The sequence below is a fragment of the Alosa sapidissima genome, chromosome 24 (assembly GCF_018492685.1).
Source record: "Alosa sapidissima isolate fAloSap1 chromosome 24, fAloSap1.pri, whole genome shotgun sequence".
In the NCBI taxonomy this organism is placed as follows: domain Eukaryota; kingdom Metazoa; phylum Chordata; class Actinopteri; order Clupeiformes; family Clupeidae; genus Alosa; species Alosa sapidissima.
In genome coordinates this window covers 7,271,433-7,282,344 of record NC_055980.1, presented here as the reverse complement: position 1 = coordinate 7,282,344, position 10,912 = coordinate 7,271,433, and the positions used below count along the sequence as shown (strand labels likewise).

The 10,912-nt window shown below is 43.2% G+C and overlaps 1 protein-coding gene across 9 annotated transcripts in view; it reads left to right on the top strand.

The window, feature by feature from the left end:
- Positions 1 to 10,714, top strand: part of eef2k (eukaryotic elongation factor 2 kinase) — a 12,193-nt gene extending 1,479 nt beyond the window's left edge. For 4 of the 9 annotated variants that reach the window (XM_042082859.1, XM_042082856.1, XM_042082855.1 and 1 more), the window contains exons 2-20: positions 1 to 3; positions 834 to 899; positions 2,257 to 2,357; positions 3,134 to 3,194; positions 3,298 to 3,335; positions 3,911 to 4,082; positions 4,555 to 4,704; positions 4,950 to 5,082; positions 5,240 to 5,367; positions 5,690 to 5,888; positions 6,370 to 6,410; positions 6,536 to 6,613; positions 6,946 to 7,002; positions 7,253 to 7,303; positions 8,545 to 8,679; positions 8,896 to 9,084; positions 9,322 to 9,446; positions 9,652 to 9,830; positions 9,959 to 10,714. The exon at positions 1 to 3 is cut by the window's left edge and continues 275 nt beyond it. In XM_042082859.1, coding sequence (XP_041938793.1) covers positions 1 to 3; positions 834 to 899; positions 2,257 to 2,357; positions 3,134 to 3,194; positions 3,298 to 3,335; positions 3,911 to 4,082; positions 4,555 to 4,704; positions 4,950 to 5,082; positions 5,240 to 5,367; positions 5,690 to 5,888; positions 6,370 to 6,410; positions 6,536 to 6,613; positions 6,946 to 7,002; positions 7,253 to 7,303; positions 8,545 to 8,679; positions 8,896 to 9,084; positions 9,322 to 9,446; positions 9,652 to 9,830; positions 9,959 to 10,068 — 2,016 coding nt within the window. In that variant the 3' untranslated portion in view covers positions 10,069 to 10,714. The remainder of the gene's footprint in view (positions 4 to 833; positions 900 to 2,256; positions 2,358 to 3,133; positions 3,195 to 3,297; positions 3,336 to 3,910; positions 4,083 to 4,554; positions 4,705 to 4,949; positions 5,083 to 5,239; positions 5,368 to 5,689; positions 5,889 to 6,369; positions 6,411 to 6,535; positions 6,614 to 6,945; positions 7,003 to 7,252; positions 7,304 to 8,544; positions 8,680 to 8,895; positions 9,085 to 9,321; positions 9,447 to 9,651; positions 9,831 to 9,958) is intronic. The other 5 variants (XM_042082861.1, XM_042082862.1, XM_042082860.1 and 2 more) reach the window with 5 other exon arrangements.
- Positions 10,715 to 10,912: the final 198 nt, after the last annotated feature.

The window sequence follows — 10,912 nt, the reverse complement described above, 5'->3', positions numbered from 1 at the left end:
AGAGTAAGAAAACATACTTCCTTAACTCATTCTGTGAAAGCATTGTTTTGACCTCTTATTGGCTCTATGATTCAAGTTCTGATACCCTCAGTCTTGCACTATACAATTACAATGTCATTTTTGTACAGTATCATGCACTTGTCCTTTTAGTACAGTATACTTTTGTGTACATCCTTACACTACTACAATAGAATGGAAAGTTCAGAGCAGTGTGGGTGCTTGCTGTAGGCTACTTCCTGGAGAAGCGTTGCGTTTTAAAATGCTCAGCATTATCAGTGGTGAAACAGTGGTGTTACCCAAAGGCCACAGCTTCACCGAACACATTCGATCTGCTGTGTTACTGTTGTCAGTTCCCCATAGGCTTTGCACATCATATATGCCTTGAACTGCTGACTGTATGCTGAAGTTCTTTTTGCCTCTTTTGCTCAAGCATTGATGTGATCAACACTGAATGACTCAGTGAAGTAATCTACCTGATTGTCATTGTTTTGCATAGCCAGTATGTTTGTTTTGCTGGCTATGCAAAGTGTTGCATTCTAATAGCAAATAGGCAGAGGAGGGACTCTCTTCCCATATTTGGACTTTGAACCATCTGTTACTGAGATGTAGCATGTGGTGGACTGACAGCTTTTCCTCCACAGACGCTTCTGAGAAGCAGGAAGTGATGTCAGTGCTCCAAAACGACATCTCGATGTAAACAGAACAACTCTACCTATCCCTCTAACTCTAACTTCTTCTTTTCCAGGGTCTGCAAAGTACACATTCCATATGTGTCGTCACATATGTTGTCTTTATAAAACAAAAGAAAACGTTTCTTGTACCTCTCCTTATAGACCACAGAGCAGTCAGACCCAGAGAAGCGGGCGGTCAGGTTTGGTTCGTTAACTGAGACAGGTCGGGTAGGTTCAACACACACGTGTTTTCTTTAATGACTATCCTGCCCTGCATCTGTATAACCATCTTCCTCCTTCCTCCCCATTAATTCATGATTAATTCCTCTCACGCTGCTGCATTTCTCCTTCACTTGGTTTTAGCACATGCTCACTTTTTTCTCTTCTCTAGGAGTTTTTACAAAACTGTTGTCTACACTAGCCATTCATAGTTTCAATGCGGTTTACTCAATCAGGCTCTTCAAATGTATCATGGCATTTGATATCATTGAAAGCACAAAGCATTAAATAGGACCAATAAAACACTGTTTACAACGTTCACAACGCTCCATTGTTTTAAACTTCTTCTGTTTTATCTGGTAAAGTAGAACTCAGACATAATGAAGTTCAATATAGTCAATCATCAACTAGATCACTTGAAAGTGGGTCAAAGTGTATTTTTATTGGAAGGGATCCATGCTTGTTCCCCTGCACCTCAGAAATATATCAGTGGGCTGCAGCAATCTTGTGATGGGTGGGTTGAATTTCATTTAGCAAGGCGATTCCACGAGGGGGGGACATCGAGGGGGGGATTCTTCAGGGGGACATCTGTGTCAGCTGTGTCAGCAGACCTTCTCACCAGTGAAAAAGTAAATACTTCAGTGCTAAATATAAACTGACATAGTACCTCTGCCATACCACCATGCACGTCTATACTGGAAACCTATCTGGCCAAGACACTGCGTCTGGCACACCGTCATATCGGTGCTTGTTCTCAGAACGTTTCATACGAGGGTAACTTAATGCCAGATGAGCCCAGGCTATTATCTCATGTTCCTTATGACACAGTTAATGATTCACATCCTTGTACAGAAACGCAGGTTAGTTGTTGCCCAATCAGACCAACCAGTAATGCTACGGCAACCTTGCTATTTTAGCCATCACAAGACAACACAAACAACACGATGTGGCAGGACACATCTGGTTTTCCTCTCAAATCCCTTTGGCCTCTGTGTTCATGTACTTAAGACCTTTCAGCCCCTGACTCATTGTGGTGGTGTTTTGGGGAGCCCATTCTCATGCTTGCTTCCCTTTGTGTGCATGCAGCTCTTTTCAGCCCCTGCTCCTGCTCCTGTGTGCCTCCCCTGCTCTCTGTCGTCTGTCTAGGGTTTCTCTCATACTTTCAGCCCAACTCTTTATCTGCATGCCGCACACAGGAAAGGGAAACGGATCATCAATCAGCAGCAAAGGCACAAAGGAGTGTTTGTTGTGTGTGAGACAGAGAGAGAGAGTGTGTGTGTGTGTGAGGGAGAGAGTGAGAGGGGGGAGGGAGAGAGAGAGAGAGAGAGTTGTATTATGGCCTGACATCCCCACCCCTCTGTTGCAGACAAAGTGGAAGCGTGCCATTGAGAAGGCTCGGTCCATGCCTGACCCCTGGGCAGAGTTCCACCTGGAGGAGGTGCAGAAGGAGCCCTGCATCCGATACAGGTCTGTGTCTGACCAAGAGCCCCGCTCTCGCCCCCTCCATAGCCCCCCCCCCCCCCCCCCCCCCCCAACAATCTCGAGCTTCTCTCCCTTTTAAACAGGGGGCTAATTTTAAATGCCTCGTAACCTCACTCCCCACATTCCTTTGACCACGAGCCAATGGCAGTGTGCCACTGACCTCTCTCGCTCAGACCGAGGCGGTGGGATGGTGCTCCAAGTGGGATGATACTTATGGAACAGAGCGTCCCAGACCACGCTGGGAGAGCGCGTGCCCGCCGCCTAGTGCGTAAATATTGGACTTTTAGGGAACGGCAGTGGCATGTTGAACATGTCAAGAGGGAGTGGGGGATGAACCGATGGGGATGGTGACTTGGCTAGAAGCCTGAGGAGAAATGTTGTTTACCTCACGTAGAAACTAAGGGGGATAATGGCCCTAGATATGAATGTCCAAAGCTGTTCATAGAAAGCAATGACCTAAGAATAGCAATAGCAAAATGTAGTTTCTCCCTGCAGTCTGAGACATGGGTTACAAAAAGTTGCTAAAGCAACGTGAATGCCTCTCTAGATTTGCCCTCAGCCATTTTTATGTAGTATTACTTTTACTCTATTGTTGGTTCATGAAGTGTCACTTCCCTCTGCATTTCTACTTTGACCTCCGCTCAGTTACTTTTAATCAACTCCTGACTCTTTCAGTGGATGTTTACAATGTTATTATGACAGCCAGTTTTATCAAATGTTGACTCATGGAGACCTATCACATGTTCATCTCCCCTCTCTAGATACAATGCTATCACCAGTGAATGGTCACAGGACACAGTGTACATCAAGATGTCTGGCCAGGTAATTTAGCGACTTATGAAATTCAAGTGAACCTGCTATATTATTAAGTTTACAGCTTAAGTGGTCTATACGTGGTAAAGTTGTGTTTTGTTTGTTGGTGCAGCCCTTCGGCAGAGGAGCCATGAGAGAATGTTACAGAACGTAAGTAACGTGTGATACGCACAGTGAAGGACTGCACGAGTGTAGATTTGAGTATGTGAGTCTGAACTTATCATCTTGCACACTAAGCAGTGTGTGAAAAACTGATGTGGACTTGTACGGGCTAGACCTCTATTGACATATCCCACATGCCTCCACCATCAAAACAGCCCTCTCTCAGGGTCCTATGGCTGATTTCCAAGCCAAGGAATCTAAGAATAGGATGTATACATCCCTAAGACTTCAATGTACCCTTTTATTTAGTCCACTGTGTGACAGACATGGAGCTTTATAAAGGTTTTCCCATGGTTTATTGAAGTAAATGCAACAAGTACCAGTCGAAAATCCTTACTGTCTTCTGAAAACAAACTCCTTTTCCTAAATATTTTTGAGACCGAGCTTATTTTCCATACCAGAGCTTCACAATGGTTTTTCCTAAAGGTTATCTGTCATGCAGTGGTATTCGGCTCTGTCATGAAAATGGAATACTCCCAAAAATGTTCCCCTCCTTCTCCAGCTTAACCCTTCTGGCTCATCACCTCTGAAAAGACTGTGGTTTCTATCTCTCCTTTTGGCAGGAAGAAACTCTCAAACTTCTCCCACAGCAACAACTGGAAATCGGCATCCAACTATGTGGCAAAGCGTTACATGGAGCCAGTGGATCGTGACGTTTATTTTGAGGACGTTCGGTTACAGATGGAAGCCAAGTTGTGGGGGGAGGAGTACAACCGCCACAGGCCGCCCAAACAGGTACAGCTCCTCTAGAGGACTGAAGAAGTACAGTATGCCTTATCAGTGTCAAGACACCGTACAAGAGTTGGTAATTTGAGGAACTGGTTTCACTTTGCTTAATATGCATGACTTGTGTTTCAGTTCGCTATCAGTGACTGGAATCTGTATTTTCATACTTCGCAGAAGAATTTTCTGTTGTTTGAGATGATCTATGTCTGGCTTTATTGTCTGAATCTTTAATTGATTGAGCCTTGTAATGCTACATGTAGTAGTCTTTAGTCAGGTCAGCTGTAGCTTTGTTGCTTGGTAAGCAGTTGCCTCGATTCCCTGATCAATGATCAATCTCTTGACTCTTTGGATAAGCATTGGCTATATCCTCATTACCTTTAGCTTTCAATGTGAATGCATCTTAATTTAATTTCCAGTGGAATTGATAACTGGGCTCAATTGCATGGTTATGTGTATGTCTTTCTGTATGTGCATCACACAGGTGGACATCATGCAGATGTGTGCGATTGAGATGATACAGCGACCTGGCAAGCCACTGTTCCATCTGGAACATTACATCGAGGGCAAGTACATCAAGTACAACTCCAACTCGGGCTTCGTGCGAGACGACAATATTCGCCTTACTCCACAGGTGTGTGCTCCAAGCAGACTCTGACTGACTAGTCAAACAAGTAGACCTTAGTTCAATTTAATAAAATTGATTAAAAGCATGCAGTTTAATTCAATTGAATCAAATGCATGAAATCGTATTACTCCAGGTCAAGAGCACTTTGCTTATTAGAGAGAGAGAGAGAGAGAGAGAGATTTTGTTCCCTGTACTGGGTCACTCAGATCTTTTTTAACCTCTTGGTTCCTCTTTGGGGTTTCTGCTTAAAGGCATTCAGTCATTTTTCGTTTGAGCGCTCCGCTCACCAGCTGATTGTGGTGGACATCCAAGGAGTGGGTGACCTCTACACAGACCCCCAGATTCACACGTCACTAGGCACTGACTTTGGGAATGGGAACTTGGGTAATGAGCAACTTCCTCCACTTCACATATCAGTGTAATGTAACAATTTGGCACATCATTTTTGGTTTTTGAACTGTAATAACATGCTGTTAGCCATGATTATAGACACAACACTTGTTGCTAAATCTTGTTTATGTTATGTTATGTTGCGTTATAGGTGTCCGTGGTATGGCCTTATTCTTCCACTCTCATTTATGCAATTCAATCTGTAAAAGTATGGGTCTCTCAGCCTTTGACCTGGCCCCCCAAGAGAAGAGCCAGCTGGACTGCACCAACAAACTGCTGGTGAGTCCTTAATCACTGGGCTCAAAATGGGCTCAACCACTAGTGCCTGATAAATAACACTGTAAATCACAGTTATGACCGAGTAGAAGGGCATACAGTTCTGTCTCTATGGATACTGAGTTTGTGAGATTTAATTGTTCAGGGCAACCATCATACCATCATAAATTCATTTGTAGCCTAGGCAGTATTTATAATGAAGTGTTTGTTGAGTGCTCTCCATGTCATATATGTATAATGTATAATGTACCATATGTATAATGGTAACCCATTTATGAATGCCCCCCCCACACACACACACACACATTCACATCCACATGAGCAGCAATCAGCACAAACGGTGTTGCGCGGTTGTGAGGAGATCTGTGGCTCCCCCCGTGTCAGAACCAGCTCATTCAACCGGGCGCCCCTTCTGCTCTCCCGGCTCTCCGAGACCTCTTCAGCAGATGACAACATGAGTGACGCAGAGTCCACCCCCTACTCCCCTGACGGAATGGGCTCCATGGACACCAGATCACCTCTGGGTAAGAGAGCAAGGGATCCATGTTCCTAAGTTTGCTCACTGCCATCATGTGGTGAATGATATTAACGGTGTACTGTGCATTACCTGAGTACTGTAATCATCAAAACAACAATACTATATACATATAGGGAAACAGAGATATAAGCTAACTGGTGTAACCCACTTCCAGTGAATTATGCTAAGCTAGGCTAATGGTGTCAGATTGAGTTGTTGCACACACAGAGAAGAGAAGGGTTTATCCTCTTATCTTACTCTGGGTTAGACGGAAAATAAGCTAATTTCCCCAAAAGTTGGTGTGTTCCTTTCAGATTTTACTTGTGGTAGTTATGTTTTGCCCCCTAGTAGAAGAGATATCAATTTGTTTTAGTGATGATGCTGCAGTGCTCTAACAAATCTATAATCTGAAGTGAATAAATGTTTTTTTTAAATGCTTATTGCTATTATTTATGGACATTGAAAACATCTCTTATCTCCCACTTTAGGCTGGTCAATTTCGAACGAGTCCAACGACGCTGATCACCAAGTAAGCAGGACCATCACGCATTAAACGATCACTGTTTACAGTGTGACAGAAGTGACAGTATACTGCAGTGCATAAACACCAGTCTACAGTCTGCGGTCTACAACACTTCTGTGTTGTTTTTATAGGACTCCGAAAATGGAGGAGACAGTGGCTATCCTAGCGAGAAACGGAGCGATGGGGACCCAGCAGACCATGCTGGAAGGGTAAAGACATTTTTCCTGTTCCTTACCCCAGAAACTCCATAAAGCATCTCTTGAGCTCCAGCTGTCGTATTTGTAAATGTCCCACTGTAATTAAGTCACATAATGAAAACACAGAATTAAATTAGCAGACAATGCTACAGTTGTACTGTTATAAATGATAACACAAATAAATATGATGGCAATATATGCAATGTGATCAGAGGCACCAGTAATAAGCGAGTGAGCTTTTGCTTTATGCTTTTTTTTTTGCATTTGCCATAACTGCAACAGTTGTGCTTTCACAAACACTGTATGTGTATTAAATGGTGGCTTTAATGTACATCACAATGTAGGTTCGCCCCAACTACTTCAGACATTACTCAGAGTCGGATGAGGACAGTGCTCGTCGGGTAAATACTTCTTAGCCCTGAATCCTCATTACTCACCAGTAATCAGTAACCCAGTTATGCAGCTGTCCTTTTCATCCTACATTTACACCCCTCCCTACTCCCACCCCTCCTGGACTCATGTACTACACATCCCCAATTTGGGTGGTGGGGGTCAAGTCTGTGGTTCTCCCTCTCTCTCACACTGTGTGTCTCCTTCCCTAATCCAACCTACTACACTCTACCTGATCATCCTCATCCCTTCTCTTACCAGAAAATGGTGGTTAATGCCAGCAAGTTCTCCCAAGCTGCAGACAGTCCTCAGGTTCAATCTGTTTCTCTTCAAATTCACTCTGCATTCGCATCAGTGACCCCTGATATGTAACTTGGACTTCAATTTGTGCCAATTTTTTTATCTTACCTGTGGCTGATAAGTAATGTTTTTAAGCACTCTGTTGGCCCTAACATTTCCATAGAATTAAATAATATAGGAGCGTAGCCTGTTTTGTTTTTTAATGTTTTAGTACTTCATTGGTTTTTGCATTTTTGATAAGGCCCCAAAATTGTGAGCATGTAGTTAGGATTTTTGATAAACGTCAATGAACCTTCGATTAATTGTTTTGACGTTTCATTTCCCACTGCCTGATCAAGTTGCTGGACGGCAGTGGTTGCCTTGCAGTATGGAGTGGCTTGTTTGTTCACTTTTCCACAAAGCTTTTCTCATGCATCCCATCTGTTTGCTCTGTCATGTCTGTCCTCTCTCCTTGCATGCCTAAAAATGTATCAGCATAATGATAATTGTATGGAGACCCTTTGGTCCTCTAACAAGAAACAGATTTTATGTGGTTTGCTCTGACTTGGATCCAAAACATGTATATATTTTGTTTTTAAAACACTTGGGCTGTGTTTCCCCATGTCTGTGTACAGTGTAAGTTCGAAAGGGGCACCTGGGCAAAGAAATTTCTGTTTCTATGAGGGTTTCCTACTCTTAAGTAGCTTCATCAGCTACTTAAACGGCTTGATTCCTGTTTGTAGAATTAGTTGTTACAGAAACCTACAGTACACAGGTGTTTAATATAAGTAATATATGAGCACAAGACATTGTATGCAAGTTGGTATTTTTTAAATAAACAGTTTTGTGAGTCAGTCTGGACAGTCAGAGGAGGCTAAGCACACATTGGTCTTGTCACAGCTTATTTTTAGACACCAATACAGCTTTTCCCAGGCATTAAAAAGATGTAGTTTCAGATGAAAACTGACTAACAAACTAATCATTAATTTAGTAGGTATGATTTGTAAAAAACATGTATTAAAAGACAAATAAGGTCAATCCAAGTAATTAGTTTTGAAGATAAAGCAGAATACTTCAATGGCAAACGCCAAGCTGTGTCAGCCAACAGAATATGTATCTCTTTGATATGGTACAACTTAGCTAAGTTGGCACTGGGAAACACCTCAAAAAATGAAAGTATGCCTTACGAATAACACAGTGCTAAGAAGACTTGGGGTAATACAGCCCTGTTCTGTTTGGTTTTCGCTTTGTGAGTTTGCACGTCTGTTCCGCAGCTTACAGACGAGAAGTGGAGTTTCTACCACTCATCTCGGTCGCACATCCACAGACCCTCCTGTGTCGCCGTAGAGGTGGAGAGACTCAACTCTCTCGTGCAGGAGAGGAAGATTGGAAAATCCATTTTGGGCAAGGTAAAAACCCGCAAATTGTTGGTATGTGGTACACGTAGAACTAAAACTCCCTGTGGTGTGTTCGAAGCTAGCTTGATTATGATAGCCATGGTTTCTTATGTAGTTCAGTGAAAGGGCAGGAGTTACAGCTGAACAAGCATCGGTTGTTGTCTGTACTCTTTCATTTGAACTCACTCTTACTCTTTTTTTTCCCCCCGTCGACCCCCATTGGGATAGGTCCATCTTGCGATGGTGCGATACCACGAGGGAGGTCGATTCTGTGAGAAGGACCAGCCGTGGGACGAGCACTCTGCTATCTACCACCTGGAGCGGGCAGCCATGTGTGAGGAGCTAGAGGCCATCGTGGCCTTGGGCCAGTGCTACCTCCAGCTGCCCCACCATATCCTCTCTGAGATTGAACTGGAGGCATGTTCTTACTCCTCTGTTTCAAAGGCCTTTTGCACCACTGGAGTTATGTTGTTGTTGTTGTTGTTGAGTTTTTGGGAATGCTTTACTTATCTGAAGGTGATGCAGGTTTGCGATTTTGGGCGATTTTGACCTGTGTGTGCCTGTGCGTGTGCGTGTGCGTGTGTGTGTGTGTGTGTGTGTGTGTGTGTGTGTGTGTATCCTCTCTGATATGTATGTGTCCCCTGGTCCTCACAGGACAGTGAGGAGAATAGGAAGAAAGGATTCCGCTACCTCCTGCAGGCTGCTGAGGCTGGCGACAGGCCCAGTATGATTCTAGTCGCCAGGGCTTTAGACAACGGTCTCAACCTTCCACCCAGCAGGTGGGAAGATGCATTAAAATGCTTTATCATTGTCAAAGACTGTTGCTTGTATAATCTTTTGATGATTACCTTAATTAACTCATTCATCAATTTGTTTTAAAGCGAGTACTACCCATATTGTTGCATGTAAGATAATTCGGCTTCAATCTTTGCTTGTACTGTATGACTGACATAACTTGGTTGACCCTAATATGCGCCTGTGCAGGAAACAGGACTGGGAAGAGGCTATTCATTGGTATGACTGTGCCCTCAACATGACCGATTATGACGAGGGCGGTGAGTTCGACGGCATGCAGGATGAACCACGCTACCTCCTACTGGCCAGAGAGGCAGAGATGTACCAGGAAGGGGGCTTCGGCTTGGACGCAGATCCCCAAAGAGCAGGTGAATGTGATACCATAGTCCAGTTTGGTCCAGTTGAAGAAAGTGTGCTTTACCCCCCCCCCCCCCTTTGTCTGCATGCTGTTGCTTTAATGAATGATATTTTGAATAACTCCTGCCATGTTTTATAGGTGACCGCTTCACAGAAGCAGCAGATGCAGCCATAGAGGCGATGAAGGGACGTCTGGCCAATCAGTACTACATGAAGGCAGAAGAGGCATGGGCATTGATGGAGGAATGAGAAAGCCCCATCACTCCATTGGCCAGAGTGTCCCCATTACCAAAAGAGAAATGTTTACAAGCAGTTTGTTCAAATGTGTTACAGTGCTTTCCTGTGACGATTGTCTAGTGTTTCACAGAAAATAAACAGATGTCTGGGTGGTGTTTTTGTCTTGGGCTAGTGTCTCACTCTACCTCTCCCTCCATGCCCACCTTGGCATTTTTTTTTGTTGGGCAATAGTGGTTTACCTGAGAGCTTTTCAGGATCAAATGTTTACTTCAACTTTGTTTACTTCAACTTTTCCTAATTTTGTATAGTTTGTATGTATGGAAGCTAGAGAGGAGCCTGCACACCTTGATAGGTTATACTCCAGGTGCAGCTCTTTCACAAAAGCAACTTGAGAAAAGAAAAGCCCATCACTGAAGAAACTGACAAATGAACTGACAAAACGTCAGTTCATCAATACATTGGATGCACCTTGGAGCATGCAGTGTTTTCTTTTCTTCTTCTCAATAGTTTGTATGTATTGAAGACATTGTGCATGTAAGAATATGTAAGATTTTGCCATGGCTGCATTAAATGCTTCTGATGAAGACTTGGTCTGTATGAATACTTGGTATTTGTTGTCTCAACGAATATGGAAATAAAACAAATATTTTTAACCCTAGATTATCATGATTGTGTATATCAACATCACAATCCATTTCCATCATCTAACTTGTTAATTCCCATTTTGACATTTCAAAAAAGAAATCCTGACTAAATCTTAATAGGGTAAATGGTGGAATCAAAATACATATATTCTGCATTACAATACAAGTGCATAGTCAACCTTGGATTATAAGGAGGATATTTGATTGTCTGG